We start from the raw sequence: 17,482 nt of genomic DNA, 5'->3' as shown, positions 1-17,482 counted from the left end.
TCTCCCCTGCACGCTTCTGTCTCTAATATATGTGTATATAGAGAGAAATAAATCGCCGTGCTCCGCTGGCTCCATTGTCTGCGCAGCCCGTTCGCAGTTTGCAGCGCGGGGCTGTCTGCGCTGAAACCCGAGCGCGGGGCTGTCCCGGGAGCGGGGGGTGCCGCAGCCCCCGGCCGCCCCGTCGGGCCGGGCTGCGGGCTGCGAGCGCCTGAGCCTCTCTCCTTCTCGCCTGCAGCTGGCGGAGCGGAGCTGGAAGTGGTGATCCCGGAGCGAGTGCCGCTGGAGAAGATCCACCTGCTGCCGCCCGGAGGGGATCGCGGCGGCCCCCGGCGCCGGCGGGCAGCGGCGGCGGAGGAGGAGGAGGCCGTGCTGCTCCGCCTGCCCGCCGCCGGAGCCGAGCTGTACCTGCACCTCCGCCGCGACCTGCGCTTCCTGGCCCGGGGCTTCGCGGTGGAGCGGCGGCGCGGGGAGGCGCGGCGGCCCCCCCGGGAGCAGCTCTGCTTCTACTCGGGACACGCTCTGAACCGCAGCGACTCCTTCGCCTCCCTCAGCACCTGCGCCGGGCTGGTACTGCCATCCCTCCCCTGCTCCCCTCTGGGCTGGTACTGCCATCCCTCCCCTGCTCCCTTCAGGGCTGGTATTGCCATCCCACTCCCCTCCTCAGGGCTGGTACTGCCATCCCACTCCCCTCCTCAGGGCTGGTACTGCCATCCCACTCCCCTCCTCAGGGCTGGTACTGCCATCCCACTCCCCTCCTCAGGGCTGGTACTGCCATCCCACTTCCCTCCTCAGGGCTGGTACTGCCATCCCTGCCCTGCTCCCCTCAGGGCTGGTACTGCCATCCCACTCCCCTCGTCAGGGCTGGTACTGCTATCCCACCCTGCTTCCCTCCTCAGGGCTGGTACTGCCATTCCATCCTGCTCCCTTCCTCAGGGCTGGTACTGCCATCCCACTCCCCTCCTCAGGGCTGGTACTGCCATCCCACTCCCCTCCTCAGGGCTGGTACTGCCATCCCACTCCCCTCCTCTGGGCTGGTACTGCCATCCCTCCCCTGCTCCCCTCAGGGCTGGTACTGCCATCCCATCCCGCTCCCCTCCTCAGGGCTGGTACTGCCATCCCGCTGCTGCTCAGGGCTGGTACTGCCATCCTTGCCCTGTTCCCCTCAGGGCTGGTTCTCCATCCCACCCTGCTCCCCTCAGGGCTGGTACTGCCATCCTTGCCCTGCTCCCCTCAGGGCTGGTTCTCCATCCCGCCCTGCTCCCCTTTGTGTCCCAGTACTGTCAGCCCGATGAGGGGGATGCCTGTGCTTCACCTGCCCTCAGCAAGGTGACCCTCCTGTCCCCTCACCTCCTGGGCCCTGCCGAGCACCGCTGCTGTCCCCTGGTGTTCTGCCCACCCTGGCTCTCCGCTGTGGAGCTGTCCCAGCCATCCCTGAGGGGCCTCAGTCCCTGCAGTTCCATTGTGGGTGGGCAGAACTCCAGGGTGCTGTAGAGGAGCGTCCTGGTGGGGGGAACATCTTGTGTCACTGTCCCCCAGCCAAGGGGCAAGTGGCTGTGTCCTGCTGGGGGTGATTTGGTGCCATCCTGGCTTGATGCTGTGGCAGCTTTGCAGCTGGCTCTTCCCAGGCTCCTTCCATCGGTGTTGGGGAGTTCACTGGGAGCTGTGGTCGGGGAGCAGCCAGTGCTCCAGGGTGATCAGAAGAACATCCCACTCAGGGGTGCTTTTCCCACCACAAGTGTCAGGATCTCTGCTGTAGTTTCAGGTGGCTCTGCAAGGCCTGGCTCTCTGAGCATCCTGCCAGGAGCAGGTGATCTTGTGTGGGACAGAAAGTTTCTCAGTGGTGGAGACTGAGATGCTGAAGACATTGAGTAGTTTTGCAATTATTGTTGGTAGCTTGAAAGTACTTCAGGAAGTCAGCGGGGCATTAGGCAGTGATTCCCAGCAGATGGTCCTGGGAAGTGTGCCTGTCAGAACAGACCTGATGATGGAGTTTTATCCTTAAACCGTAGTGAGAAGCAGTTCATGCTCTGCCCTCGGGGCTCCAGCCTTCATTCCGGAGCCATTTGAGGGCGCTGTGCCTCAGGATTAAAAAAAACCCAACAAACGGAGATGCTGAGGTCTGAGTGGCACTGGAAATTGAGCTGAGTTCCACCGAGGGAAGCTTAAAACTAATATCTCTAGTTCAAAGCCTTAAATCACTAACAGCTCTATGCTTTTGTCAGCAGGCATGTTTTGTTAATCTTACTGGGCTTCCAAAGCTGGAAAGCGCAAACAAGCAGAGGAGGAACCTTTAAAAAAAGAGGAATGTAGTTGTAGGCATGGTATTAACTGCCTGAGATCAGGGAATGGAGGAGGGGGTGAAAAAGTTTGGCAAAATTCCCAGTAGAAAAGCTGAAAAAGAGACAAGACTAGTTAGTCTTCGCTCACTACTCAGCAGCAATATTGCAGTACCTGTTTGGATCATGGGAATTCTAAGCAATGGCTAAATTGACATGACTGAGCTGGATCAACCTGGGATCAGTGTCAAAACTGCTGGTTTGTGCCACCTCTTGGAGACAAAGCCCTGTGTGTTAGTGACAGTGTTGGCAGAGCTGTGCTTGCCTGTGCACCTGGTGCTGGGAGTGCTGAGGGTGGTGTGGGCAGATGTGTTGAGAGAAAGGTGTTTCTGCATGCTGGGATGCTCCTTTCCTGTTAGAGGAATCCATTCATCCTCTTCATTCAGATAATCACCAGGAATGGCAAAGGGCTAAAAGCAGGTGCTTGGTACATTTGAGTGAGTTAATGTTAAAACACCCTTGTGAGCTCAAAACTAGAGAACAGAAAACTCCAGTGTCCTGAGGATGAGCCTGAACTTAAGACTGATGAAACTAAACTTCAGATGAACCTCATTAATTATTGAAATGGTTTCATTGAAATAATCCATACCACCATGTAGCTTCTTACTCTAGCTAAGTGGACCATTTTGGGTTCTTAACTCTATCTTTAAATATGAAACATCTCACATTTTGAGCAGTTTGCAGTGTTCACACAGCCTTTTGCACTGGCCACACTAAACCAGCATACCTGCAGTGAAAGCTGTGCAATTTAGTGCTAAGATGTTTTCTGGGATCAGAGAAATCAAAAGTTTGCCATAAATTGCCTAGGAAGTCTTTAATCTGCCATGAGTTGAACTGAGAGCAGGTGACTCTAGAGCCCAAACTTTTTGCCTTCTTGTCTGGCAATTTAAAATACTAAGACTATCACTTTTTAAATTTTTATTTTCCTGTTGCTTCCTTGAGCCCTGTTTGCTGCAGAAGGAATAAGGCTTTTCCCTCAGCAGCAGCTTCACAGGTGGGACATGGGCCAGACCTGCTGGGCTAGAGGAAAGACCTTGGTAGTGGAAACCTTGCAGCCTGTTTGTCCTGGCATTTGTCTTCTAATGCTGCAGTGGGGGGTTTCCTGAAAATTCCAGCAGGGGAATGCTCATTGGACTCTTAACTGTGTGATCAAGACATCTCCTTTAGAAAACCTGGTTGCTAAGAAGTGGAGTGGGCAGTAATGCTGTGTCCTGATCTCCAGCTGGCTCAGGCCTTGCTGCAATCATATTCTCAACCATGCCATAAATCATACCAAAAGTGATATAAAATGATCAGGGCAAGTGGAGTTCTAGTAAAAACAAAATCCCTGACACAGTGGCATGAAAACTGAGCTGCAGCCAGACTGAGCAATTGCTTCCTGATGATGATATCAGATTGCCAGTGTGGCATCTGAAGGCTGGGGTCTGGTTTTTAAGCTCTGCTCACAGATGCTGCTGCTAACCAGTGTGTGGCTGCTGCAGTTTGCTGCTTTGGGAAGGGTGGCCGTGCTCTCAGGGCTGTGTGAGGTCAGACTGAGGTAAGCACTGCTGTACCCAAGGTCTGATCATTGAGGTACAGCTGAAATAGCTCATGTGGGGATGCTCCAGCCCTCCTGTTCCTTGTGACAAACTGGGAATTCAGCCCAGGCAGGAGGCACCGTGTTCCTGGAAAGTGCTGCTGCCTTTCCCTTGGCAGCACCGTGCTCTGGGCAGTGCAGCTGTGCCAGCACTTGGACTCTGGCCCAGCTCAGGGCTGCACTGTCCTTCCCTGGGGCTGGGCACTCCCAGGTGGGTCTGCAGCCCCTGGGACCAGCACCAGAACACAGCAGTCAGTACAGGAACTTTATTTTTTGGAAATTTCCAGCTCTGTAAGGCCACAGTTGAGTCACTGTCACATGCTGAAGTGCTGGACTGCAGCATCAGCCCCTTACAGCAGGTGTAGGCTTTTCATATTTCTCATACCTACATTTTGGAAACAGTTACAATTTTAAGAGGGTCATGAATCAATGATAAAATAAGCATTAAAATAAGCATTATATATAGAAATGAACTTAAAAACTGTTCAGGAACCAAAAGGTGAAAATCACTGGGATGCATTTAGAGGTTTGATTCTAAATAACTTGTATTTTAAAATCCAGCATCTTTGATCTTGGGTTCAGGATTGCTCTTTAGCTTATCTCTAAATAAACTAGCTTGTCCTTTTCAGTTGAGGTAAGAGGAAAGTTTGTGCCTCCCTCCTGTTCAGGGTAGTTCATGTAACATTTTCACATCCCAGTTTTGTCTCCATTGAACTTCTTGAGCAGACTGGAGTGGTGGAAATGGGTGATGCACATTACAAGGGCTCATGGAGTGAGAACAGTGATTTTTCTTTATGTGGGGTGGAATAGACTAATTGAAACTACATCTTAAGGAGTGCATGCTGGAAGTTGGGAAAACCTAAAGATTTTGTAGTAATGTCTCATTACAATCTACTCAGAGAAGAAAAGGGCTCCTTTTCTTCCAAGCTTTGGGTACATTTGACTTCCTGCATCTCCTGGTGGACAAGTTTTGCAGCTTGTTAAAGTGTTTCTGAATGGTGGCTCTTCATTCTGGTGTGTCCTGTTCATTTGGGACCACACACAATCTGTGTGAGGGTGTAGATGTACAGATGATAAAAGCATCTATCTGGACTTCCTGTAAGGTCTCTGAAGTCCCAGTGATTTACAGGTGGGTGTGAATGCCTTGCAGGACCTGGATGTCCAGGTGTGGGCTTGGATCCTGTCTGGAAGGGCAGAAAGGGCAAAAGAACTGAGCAGGTTGGACTGCAGCCTGCAGGGAATGAGCAGTGACTCCAAGGGCTCCTGGATAAACACTAAATCTGCTCTGTCCCTGGCAAAGAGAGGAGCAAGGATGCAGAAGAGACCCCAGTCTGGCAGGTTGAGGCCAGGCTGGTTGTGAGGGGTGAGTGACAAAGAGCCCTTCCCTGGTGGTTCATGCTGTGCCATAGGTACCTTAGGTTGGTGAATTGTCCCTCTGGAGGAGTTTGCCTGCCTTCATTGACTGCAGAGGGAGCTGGGGCTGGTTCAGAGCAGCTCCCTGAGCTCCATCCCTGGCCTGGGAAGTATTTTCTGCCTGCACCAGGGTGGTGCTGCCCTTCAGGTGACTCAGGAGCCTCTGCTGCTGTGGGAATTATAAAATGATACAACTTCCCCTGAGGAAACCTTCAGCTTTGCTGAACTCTCCTGTCTGGGAGAGGAGCTGGCATTCATCCATAGCTGGGCCATGAGCTGAAAAATTAAACCTCTTAAAGTTGCTGTGCTGAGTTTCCTTGTGCTGGGATCTTCTTTCCTCTTCCACAGTGGACAAGAGGGAGAACATGTTGAGGTTTCCTTCTTTAGCAGAGTTGGAGGCCAGGACAGGACAGATATTCCTAGGTGTGCTCTGCTCTCAGAACTGAGTGTAAACCTGAAATGACTCTGGAACAAGACTTGATTTAAGGCTCTTCTTTTCGATTTGCTTGAACTGCACTTTTAAATAATAACCAACCAAAGCATGGTTAATAAGGGTGGGACTAAAGCCCACATGAAGTTTATTAAACTGTATTTGTGGGTTGTTTTGTTCTTCACTTTAAACATTAACTTCCTTTTAACTTTGAGGAAATGGTTAAACAACGATTTACAGCGTAACAGTTGAGAAATTGAGAGGGGGATGGAATTTGTCAGATGTTTAAATCTGTTCTCTTTTCAGTGTGTTCATATGTATGTAACTAATGAACACTTAGGAGCAAGAGAAGAATCTGTTAAAGATTCAGCATTTCACAGATCTCCTTCAAAGATGTTGTGAAAATAAAAAGAGCTGGAAAAACAGTGTAACTGTTGGAGAATATTAACATGAGGGAAGATTGAAAACTGTGCAGAGAACGCTGAGAATTTGGATCCCTGTTCTGAGCTTCAGTAGCTGCACCAGCACTACCAGGGCACAGGGACAGAGCAGTGGCAGGATGGGGTCATACAAAGGCTGTGTGACCACTGCCATTCCAGTGCCACAGTGAGGACCTTCCTCCTTTCCCTGCTGTCGTTTAGCCGAAGAAAAGCTCCACTGGAAGATGATTTGTAGCAGAGGAGTGATCTACAAGAGTAGATGACAGAGTGAGCAGGTTGCTTGAGTGACCCCTGTGTATGTGAAACCCTGGATAAGAGCACATGGGAGTGTTTTGGTGGTCAGCACTGTTGACTTCTAAAATAAGGATGTGAAATATCCTTAATGTGAAAGATCTTGCCACTGTTAAGCACAGTGGTGAGTGGGGCTATAGTGAGAAATGAGGATTATTGTTTGTTTTAATCAACTTGTCAGTTTGCCTGCCTTTGGAGGCTGAAATCATTTCAACCTTTCCTGTTAGCAGAGCTGCAGGGTTCTGTCAGCTGTGTGGTCTGGCCATACCAAAATTAAATTGGTAAAATTGATGCAGACAATGGTGAACTCCTGCACTCCTCTGAATTTTTGGGCTCCTGATGACTCCTGTGTCTCCAGGATGGTGGGGTTGGGCAGCAGTTGCTTTTCCCAACATTCAGCAATCCCAGATCCTGGGCTCCCACAGAGAGGGAAGGATGGGAGGGAGTATCCCAGCTTTTGATATGCATCTCCCTGAGCAAACAGGAATTGGCAGATCCAAAGCATTTCATTCAATGGGAATGATTTCCAGAGATGTGGGAAAAGTAGCTCTGAGGGTTATGTGGTCTTCTGTTTTACTTCCTTATCTTCCAATCCAAAGCCTTCTGCAGACCCTGAATTTGTACAGATAAGGGGAAAAGCACAGAGCGTTTGTCCAGGGCTGATGTCTGATCTCTCAGGGTCTGGAGGATTTGAGGGATGCATTTCTTATGGAAAAAGCAAAATAATGACCAGACTATTCAAGTTACAGGGTCCAAAAGATCTTCTCTGGACCAACAAGTTTGAGGACTCTTTAGAACCCAGCTGGCAAGTCTGAGGGAATTTTTAACTCCCTATGGATATTTTACAGGCCCAGTCCTGCAAACCCTTCCTGCTTGGAACTATTTGCCTTGTCAGATTGAGCTTGAGATGCCTCCCAACATATTCCAGGGTGAAGACTCATGGCTCTTGCTCTCCATAGGTTTCACAATTCCACAGCAAATGTGAAACATAAGTCTTTTCCAGTGGTTTAAATTATTTTCACTCTTGATGCCAGAAAATTGGGATAATGTGGGGTGGTGATGAAACTGACTTCTTCTTATGGATTTTTGGCACTGAGATGGTTGGCAGTCTGTCAGGAGCTCTGGTGTGGCGTTTAGTACCATGGCACCAGATTTACAGCCCTTCTTCTAAATAATTAAAACCTATATTAAAAAAGGGGGGCTGGGGCTACCTCCCAGCTGGAAGATTGGAGTAAGGAGGGGAAGCAGTGGAGTACATCATAAAGGAGGCTGGAAGAACAAGTCACCAGAACTTTTGCTGTCTCTGAAGCAATTCTGACAAAGCCCAAGTCGTGATTTAAGTGAAAAGGCAGAGCTCTGGACACTCCAGGGCAGAGTGAACTGGTGAGCATTCTGTAGGGCCTAGGAATAATGTTGGGTTTTCTCTGTACATAGGAGGTGCCAAGGCATTTTATCCTTAAACAATTTCCCTGCCCCAAGAACAAGTCTCTTTTGGAAGTCCCCCAAAGAGGTGTCTCTTGACTCCTCAGAGACAGGGACTGATTGTCTGTGCTGTGCTTTGCAGCCATGGCCAGTGGAGACAGCAACTTGTACAGTTCTGTTTTTGTCCAAGCACTCTTTAGAAATCAGTGACCCTTTCTGGGACACCCTGGTTTCCCCTGAATGCTGTTCAGTTTGTGTGGCTGTCAAAGGAGGAGAGCTCTCATTTCTGCTAGCAGAAATTCCTCCTGCTGGAAATACTGGGCCAAAGGGATTTCCTGGGTGTACGTGAGGACGGAATTTGGCAGGGAGGTGTGGAAATGTACAATATCCAGTATGTATGTAATGTATATTATAAATCATTGCAGTACAGTCAGCTGTTGAACATACAGAGTTTGGATGTACGTGCAGAGCATTTCTTTGGAGAGTTGCCTGCCTGGCACAGAATGTGGGGAGGGGGGGACCAGAAAAATCTGGCCTCTCTTTTTCTGTATAGGATGGGTGTTGGAGCTCTCTGGAAGCACCTTCACCTCTCAGGTGCACAATCCTGGCAGACCAGATGAGCCCTTGTATTGTTAACAGAAGTTAAATCAGACGTCAAGACTTCTCTCAAGTGTTTTGAGACTTTTAATTGCAATATAAATAATCACTGGATTAGTACAATGAAAAGTAAATACTCACTTTGTGCAAAGTGTTACAACCTCAGTGTTGATTGCTAAACCTGGAGGCTTTGTTAAGTTTTAAGGTGATAACTTTGCTTTCACTCTCTTCTTTTCATGCCAGACAAGGAGTGGAAAAAGCATAAAAGAACCTTAAAAGCTCTGGGTTGTGAGCAGAGGAGGGCTCTCTTGGGACAGAAGCTGGCTTCCAAAGGTGTTCTTGCCAGCCCTGGTGTAAGGTCTGGACTTGGTGCAAGGGAGGCAGGGATTCAGTGCTCTGACCTGGACTCTGTGGAGTTATTTAGGCAGGGTCTTTGCCTTCCCAGTGTCACTTATTCCAGGGATGGTGGAAAATCCTGAAACTGGGACAGTGCAACAGTCCATTCCTGACTTCACCTCTGAAACCCAACCTGAGGCTTGCAGGGAGAGCAGAGCTGTCTGTGTGGCTCTCAGTGATCAGGAAGGGGTGTTTGGTCCCAAAAAATGCACACAGGAGCCTCCTGTGTGCAGCCAGTGTCACCTCTGTGCTCTGATACAGTGAATGGCATTCAGTAGCAGGGCAATCCTGGCAGCTGGAGAGGTGATTTTAAAGGGATTTCTGTTAACAGGATTTATTTGTCCTCGTGTGAGCTGAGCATCTTGTAAAACACACATATTTGTGGGGCTGTGTCTGAAGGGAGAGGAAGAAGGGAAAGCAAAAGTATTGACAGGAATCCCCACCTTTCCTTTGTGAATGTACAGTGCTCAGTGATATAAAAGCTAAATAAGCAGCTGAAGTTCTTTAGTCTGTATTACACAGGCTGAGCACAACCATGATCACATCATTTCCTTACACTGCAAATGATTGCAGTGAAATGACCTGGGTACCAAACTGATGGGGTTTTTTTGTTCTGTTTTGTGGACAGGTTGGCTACATCCAGCTTGGATCAGAGCAGCTGCTGATCCAGCCTGTGAATGCATCTGAGACCTCGTTCAGTGGGAAGGAACATTTCATCAGGCGGAGGAGATCCACCACAGCCGGCCACCCCACCAAGCCCCACGGCCCTGAGGAGCACTGCAAGGTTGTGCCAGGTGAGCTTGGATGGCTCCAGAGAGCAGCCATGGGGATTCTGTTTGTATTTTGTGAGTCTGGAGCTGGGGAAGGATGGCAGGTGTCAGTGAATCCTGTTGCTGCTTCAGGCAGGAGTCACATCACGGACGTGAAGTTGTGGGGTATGTGCTGTAACACTGCACTTGTGAGATGATAAATTCTGCTCTAATCTTGCAGTGTGACCACTGCAAGGGAGGGATTCATTGCATTTTTAGCAAAAGGTTTTTTTAACTGAAGTCAGTGTTTATGGAAGCTCTTCCATCTCACTTTTCCAGTTGTGCTGAGCAGGCAGGGATAGAATGATGGTCCTCACATTTCAGAGTGGAAAACATCCCTTCAGCTACTTTGATATAATTTAATCAGAGATATCATCTGTAGAGTCCAACTCCAGAGATCCAGCTCATAATAGGATAAAGAGATACCTGGAGATGGAAGAGATGCACAGTTTGTCTTTCAAAACAATCTGCTTTCTTTTCCAGCTTCTCATGGCATCATTCTTATTTCTGTCTAGCACATGATCCATATCAGGGTCAACTAGGCAGACTTTGTATTATTTTATGGTTTTTAATTGCTTTTGTAAGGGCTTGTGTGCATTTGGAACTACCAGATGTAGTTAATCAAGGTGATTTTTTTTTTAAACTAGGAGCTTGATTTTGCTTTTCCTGTCTGGTGTTTGACTCATCAAACTTAAGCTCTAGCTGATAAAACAGCTGTTATATCATCTATTATAGTTTGCTATTATTTTTCAGGAGAAAATGTCCAACTCTGTTCATTGATCATATCCTGTCTGCTCCCCCTTTCAAAGCCACACAGTCAAATTGCCAGCTGGCATAAACTACTTTTTGACTTTTTGGAAGCAATTTAATTTTATCCTTTCTGGAATTCTCTCTGGGTGTGTTGCAGAGAGGTTGTTTTTAAGGAACTTTGTGAAATCTCTTCATTAGGTTGCAGTATCCCTGAATTTTCTGCTCCTTTCATTCCTCTCCTGCCTTCCCTGGGTGGATTGCAGAAATGGAGCAGTGGGTTCTGCTGCTGGGTGCCAAAGGGGAAGAATGGGGAGCAGGGCTGGGGGGATTTCTGAGTACAGGAGTGAGAATCCCTGGTGTGGGAAGAGCTGAGTGCTCAGGGACAAGGGCTGCTGGTGGACATGGAAGGATGTGGCAACAAAAGGAGGCACAAAAAGCTTCCTTGTGGGAACAGCAGTGGAAGAGGCCTGAAGGAGCTCACTGGAACAGGCACCCAGGAGCCTGAAGTTTGCCTGTGAATCTTTGTATCTCAGTTTTTGGGTTTAACCAGACCTGTGCCTGCTTCTAAGCTGTGTCCTCCCTGGCAGTGCTGCTGGTAAATCCTGCAGCCAGGACCTTTATTTTCTCCTGTTGGAGCTGAGCTCTTAATAGTTCAGCAGGTTTATCATTCTCAGGGGTTCAGACTAAGCCAATCTTCTTTCTGATTCTCTGAGAATGAAATCTTGGATCTGGTTACAGTTACAGATCCCTTATGTCTCTTTTCAGAGAAAACATCAGAATTCAGCACCACTCTGATTTCCCAGCCAAGTTCCATAGGTGCTGCAGCCCTGTGGTCACAGAAAATGCATTTCAGAATTCTTACACTGTAAAATGGAACAGCCATTAGTTAAAATCTGAATTGAACCAGAATCAGTCCAAGAAATCAGCCTCACCCTTTGGCCACTAAACCTTTTTGACCTTTTTTCTAGGGGCAGGATGCTCCCTGTCCTTGGCAGAGCTGGAATTCCTTCCTGGAGAAGGGGGACTAAAGGAAGGAAATTGGGGAGACACTGGGTAATAATTATGTGGGATCACAAGGGGAAAGAGGAGCTGAGTGAGCATGAAGATACTAAAAGAAAACACTAAAAGTATTTCCAGTAGCACCTTCTGCTTCCTGAAGGTTTCTGAGGACACACTGCTACAGCTGGGAACAGAATTCCCATTCCTTGGGTGCTGATTCCTTCTGCTGTGCTGAGAAGGGAGCCAAGCCCTGCAGTGCTGCTGGGCAGTAGCCCTGTCCTAAAATACTGCAATTGCTCTTGGGCTTTCCCACTTAAAGGCAGACCTCTGGATGTTTGTCATTATTGAGGGAGATAAATGTAACTCATGGCTGTTAATAGGCTCAGCACATTAACAACCTAATTGCCTCCTGTCTGCTTTGGATTAACTTTTGTGCACAAGGAGTTTAGAAATGAAAAAATTAATCCTGTCTGACACACAGAAAGTCAATTTCTAATAAAACTGGGTGGAAGTGACCATCTGGGGGTGTGCTTGCAGAGTTTCTCCTGGGAAAAGGTCTCATGGACTGGTCAGATTTGTACTAGAGCTTGTTCTGCAGTGGCTGAAAATTTGGCTCACCCAGGCTAAAACTTGGCAGGAAAGGTTGGAGGTTGTAAATACATGGGGATATTTCTATGCCAGACATCTTAGATACAAACCCTGCATTGTGGAATGACATAGACAGAAAAAGACAGGTCTGTGTAAATGCAGTATAAAATGAGTGTTTTTCAAGGGCACAGAACTGCCATGCTGGGGCACTTTCCAGTCCTTTACTGCTGTTCTTATATTCTCTGAATACACAAGAACCACCTCTATCCCTGTTTTCTTCTTAAAATTCTGTAATTCAGAGGTAGCTGCATAATCTGGGATTATTTGGGAATCAAAGTACAAAACATCAGCTGAAGTTTTAATGCTAATTATTGATCATGTCATAAAAATTTAAACAGGGCTAAATTGCTCAATGGCAAATTTCCTGTGGTATATGAACTTAGTAACTTGTAAAACAAAGGTGCTTGTAATGTGTGAGTATTTGGAAGTGGAGCAGGAAAGCAATTTAAGACAGCAAAATGAACTTAATTAGGAAGTGCTACTGAGAGGACAGAGAGCACAGCTTTCCAAGGGCTGTGCCTTGTGTGCCACCCAGAAATGTGGTGCTGTCCCTGCAGACCCCAGCCCTGGGAGAGTGGCTTGGGGCCAGGTAATGCCATCAGGCATTGATAAAGGGTGGATAAAATCTCTAAAACAACTCCTTCAGTCTGACTGGTGTTACATGTCCTGCAGCACTCAAAATTATTTTTAGGTCTGCAGGAGAACTTTGTGGGAGCCAAATTTCTCCTGGAATAATCTGTATAAGAGGATTAATCTGGCTGTAGTCAAGAATGGGAAAGTACTTAAGGTTTTGCATGACTGGATCCTTGAGATTTGAACCTGAAAGTGTCTACTAATGGGTTAAAAAAATCCCAGGACTGATGTTTTAATTCCTTTGTTTAAATTCCAAAGTGCTGCAGCAGCAAAGGAGGGATCCCATCACCGTGGGCCAGGTGCTATTGTTAGTCATATGATATGTGAATATGTTTTATTTTTATCACCTGTCATCCAGCAAGAGAGAGAGAGTTCAAGTCACAATGCACATTTCTGCTCAGGCATGAACATGAGCCCCTGTGAGGCAAACACAAAACCTATTAAAAGGTTTCCAGGTGCACATGCAGTGAGGGGGAAGGAAGGGAAGGTTGGGTTTCACTTGCTGTGGAGCAGGGAGATGTGAGGAACATGGGAAATGGCTTCACACCAGGGATGGGAATCACTTCTCATCTCTGACACTGGGCAGCATCTGCACAAACCTGTCACACCCTGCTCTTGTTTTAAAAACCAGCTCTGACAACTTTCTTGTCAAAGGTCCTGGAGAAGTGGTTTTGCTATGGAGAGAGTGGAGTCAAAGGGAGTTTTGTTTGCAGGTTTTAATACATTCAAGTAAGAATTTCCCTGCAGGAGAGAAGGATCTCTTTTAAGGCATCATACATGATTTTTGCAGTGCCCAACCACTGAGAATTTCTTTTATTGCCCTGTCTCTGTAACCTTGTGACATACAATAAAGCAGTTTCCATGTGATAATATCCACCACAGCCTCAGCTGCAGCAAATGAAATTTTTTTTTAGCTATCATGGAACAACAGTAGTTTAAGTATTTGCTGAGATTTGGACACATATTTTGCATGTTTTCTTTGCCCTCAGAGTCTGTGGATGGGAAAATGTTTCAGGTTTTCTTGATTTTGAGAAAATATCAATGTTCAAGATCATCAAACCATGTTGTGAAAACATAGGAATCTCCTCTAACCATGTCATAAAACTTTCTGTTTCTTTGGGAAAAGTAAGTTCTGTTACAACTTCTCCAAAAGTCTCCAGTGATGTATTAAAGTCTCCTTACATAGGAAGGATTTGATGAAAATACAGTCCAGGAGCATGAGAGAGAGCAGCTTGTCTTTGGAGGGAAGGTTGTTATTTCATGTTTATGATACAGACCTCATAAATTACTCTTAAATGTGGGTTTGCTTTAAACCCTTTTGTCAGTTTAAATGAACCAGTTTTCTTTTAATGCAGATGTGCTGCACACACAGTGAAATAACAGGAAGATCAATATTTTAATTCACAAAATAACAACGTGTTGCTTCTCTGCTTAGTTACTTTGCAACCTGTTTTAACAATTTATCAAAGCTGGTAATAATTTAAGTAAGTGCTGGTGTGCAGGTATCAAATGTTGGGAATGCTTTCCCTGAACAGGTATAAATCTTAAACACATGTTACTGCTACATTGCATTTCCCCATCTTTAATCATTGTCTCTTAGCTGTGTTTTCTCTGCAGGTTTGACTTGGCCTGAAAGAGCAGTTGTTATGGCCAAAAACATGTGCACTAAAAATAGAGAGATGTAATGCAACCTGTATTAGTCCATATTAGGAAGCAGCTGTTGGAGAATTAAAGCAGGATTTCAGCAATGGGCTCCACAGAAGATGTAATGTGATTAAGTGTTTGCAAGCACAGAAGGATTCCCTGTGTCAGGAACTCAGCACTTTGCCCATGGGAGTGTGTCTCACCTCTGTGGATAAATCCCTTGGTTTTTCCAGGTCCCTTCTCTTCCAAATGGGGAATCTGGGTTTTCCTTGCAAGGCTGTGATTGTTTCCTCGTGGCTGATAAACAGCAGCCTCCTGCAGCAGTCTGAGGTTCAGGAGTGTCCTCTTCCATCACATGTGGCAGTGAGGCTTTACTGCAGATCTGTTCTGGGTTATTCCCTCAGTGTGGATCATGGGGAGTGTGAGGGACTCCAGCTTCTTCCTCTGCTGTCAAGGTGAAAAAGAGACACAGAAAGGAAGTGCAAATACACACAGTGAATGGATTTCTTCCCCTTCCAGAGCAGCTGTGCTGCTCCTTTGCTTGGCTCCTCCCTTGGAACCCAGTGAAATCCAGCCTGGCAGGTGCTGATGAGCTCAATTGTCCACTGTCCTTGTCTTGGGACATTCATGGATATCCCATGGTCATTCTGGCCAGAAAAGCAGAGGTGGTTGCTGGGCTAAGGTAGATTGTTAATTTTTAGGTGTTCTTGCTTCTTCCATGCCATCACTGTCCATAGCTCAAGCCATGCTCACTGTGCCTGCTCCTGTACCACTAAACTGTTTTATTAATCTGCCAGGAGTCCCTGTTTGTGCCACCAGGGAAGTGTCCTGTCCATGGGAGATGGGTGTACATAATCCAGGAGCTGGGAATCTTTGAATCCTGGTGACAAACTGAACCACTGAGCAGAGCTCACAGTGCTCATCCTGTCCTGTCTCACAGGATTATTAAAACAAAATCCTGATGGGTTGTGTTGATGCCTGAGTTTGTTTTGCAGAAGAATAAGGTTTTAACTGATGTGTCCAAGCCACAGACTAACTTGGATAACAATCCTTGCAGTAAAATCTCAGTGGTGTTTTGAGATGCAGCTCAGAGTTCATGACTTCTGTCTCAAGTTCTTGTTTGCTGCTGTGCCAGAGAAATAGTCATGAACTTGTGATTTGGTATGAAAGTGGCTGTTTGGGAGAAAAAAAATAAACAAAAAAAACCCCAAAGCAAAACAAAACCATTTTTGGAAGGTGAATTAGGGAATAATGGATCATTCTGCTCTGCAATAATTTTTCCTAGCAGTTGGTGCCTGATTTTACCATTCCAGTCAGAGAGAAGTTGGACATGCAGTTTTGTAGGACAGGGCATTAAAAATGAGAGGACAGCTCCTAGTCTGTAATGAGCTGTTCTTTCAATGAGCAACCATTTGTAATTCCTGAACTTCAGGCAACCCACTGGCATCAGCTGGCTGTGGTAAATCTGAAATTGCAAGGTTTTGGTGGAAATATAACAGGTCAGGGCACAGAGAGAATTCTTGTGCTGCATCCTGGCAGAGGCCAAGGGGCTCCATGGCTCCATGTCTGGGATTAAGCAGCTTTTGAGAGGTGCTTCTGTCCTGCTGCTGCTACAGGGACATTTTGTGGTATCCTGTTCCTCTGATAATTCAGCAGTGACAGAGGATTTTAGGTTTAGTAGTAGGAATACACCTCAAGGACTTCCTTTCTTTAATTTCTAGACTTGGTTTGTGTGCAGGATCTCCCTTTTCTTTCTGTTTTGCTTTGGAGAGGTGATGATTTTTACTTTTAGGTGAAGCTAATAAAACCTGCCTAATGTGAGTACCAGTCAGAGGTTCTCTGGAAACTCCTGGGGCTTAGGGAGAATTAATTTTAGCTGTTTGCCCCACTTGGATACCTTCTCTTCCTTTTTATGCTGCTGAAATAACAGGACATGGTAAAACAGAGCTTGCCCTCTATTGAGGGTATGTGGAGATGTTAAAGGGGTCAGGGGAGGAGGGAAGGGAGCAAAGGGCTCCTGAGGAAGAGCTGGAGAGAGTTTTTAAGGGAGCAATAGAAAAGAACTTCTAAGGAGAAATCTGGCTTTGCAGAAAGAATTCTGCAGTTTAACTTTTATTTGTGGCTTTTGTTGAACAGCATCCAGAAACTGTCAGTGGGTTTAACAAGAATGAGGTAGCTAAAATTACAAAGGGAAAGATTAGGCAGGAAAAAATAGTGGAAGACTATAGGAGAAGAAGTTGCTTTTAGATGAGTCTGGGAAATACAGTTGGAAGGCAGGCAGGAGGAACAGGAAAGGACTCTGCACTTACAGCAAGAATCTGCCAAAAGCCAGACAGTGCTAGACAGTGCTTTGGTGTGTAATAGGAAAAGGTCATTTGGGGCGGTTGCTCTGGAACTGCACATCTGTTGAGTTGCCATAAAAAGCACTGAACTCAGGAGTTTTCTACAGAGCCTCAGAAGAGCCTGGTTGTGCTTCTGGGCACTCTGGTGCTTCCCATTCTGGGGGAGCCTGCAGAGGCTGCAGGGTGTGGAGTGGGCATGTGGCTTTGAAGGTGAAATGAAAATCACCTAAACAACTTGTGCAGTGTCACAGCCATTTCTTGTGAGGATCTGGAGGTGTCTCACCCTTCTCCCTTCACCTCACAGTCCTGAGTTTTGTGGATTTTTGGCCCAATAGACTGTATAACACACTGTCACAGTGACTGGCCAAGGAGTGATGTCCCCTGTGCCCAGTCACCTGCAGCATGTGTGTGCTGTGTTGTAGATTGACTGTTTCAGCTCATATTTCATATGAAATTCTCTGACCTCTTAAGCAGGGAACACCTGACTCCTAAAATCATGTGCTGTGTGCTCCCTGCAATGTAAACTCCTCTGACAGCTCCTGCCCATGGTTTATGGCCTCTTGTGCCTTCACACTAACACTTAACATCTGCACCACAAAATTTGTAACATCAGTTTGTTCAAATAAAGAATCCACCAAGCATTTAATCCTTGTTTTAATGGCTGATGTTTATTTTAGTTTGGGGTTTCATGTACTCATGGAGGGATTCTCTGCCCATGCTCCATAAATCTTGCAGGGCAGGAATGAGACTTCTCTG

At 46.8% G+C, this 17,482-nt stretch overlaps 1 protein-coding gene across 1 annotated transcript in view; it reads left to right on the top strand.

The window, feature by feature from the left end:
- Window positions 1–17,482, top strand: part of ADAMTS17 (ADAM metallopeptidase with thrombospondin type 1 motif 17) — a 159,203-nt gene that overhangs the window by 470 nt on the left and 141,251 nt on the right. The window contains exons 2-3 of the mRNA XM_033071032.1: window positions 236–567; window positions 9,530–9,695. Of these exons, the coding sequence (XP_032926923.1) occupies window positions 236–567; window positions 9,530–9,695 (498 nt within the window). The remainder of the gene's footprint in view (window positions 1–235; window positions 568–9,529; window positions 9,696–17,482) is intronic.

This window comes from Catharus ustulatus, chromosome 12 (genome assembly GCF_009819885.2).
Source record: "Catharus ustulatus isolate bCatUst1 chromosome 12, bCatUst1.pri.v2, whole genome shotgun sequence".
Lineage (NCBI taxonomy): Eukaryota > Metazoa > Chordata > Aves > Passeriformes > Turdidae > Catharus > Catharus ustulatus.
The sequence above is the reverse complement of the archived record's forward strand: the minus strand, read 5'-3'. Positions and strand labels throughout refer to the sequence as shown.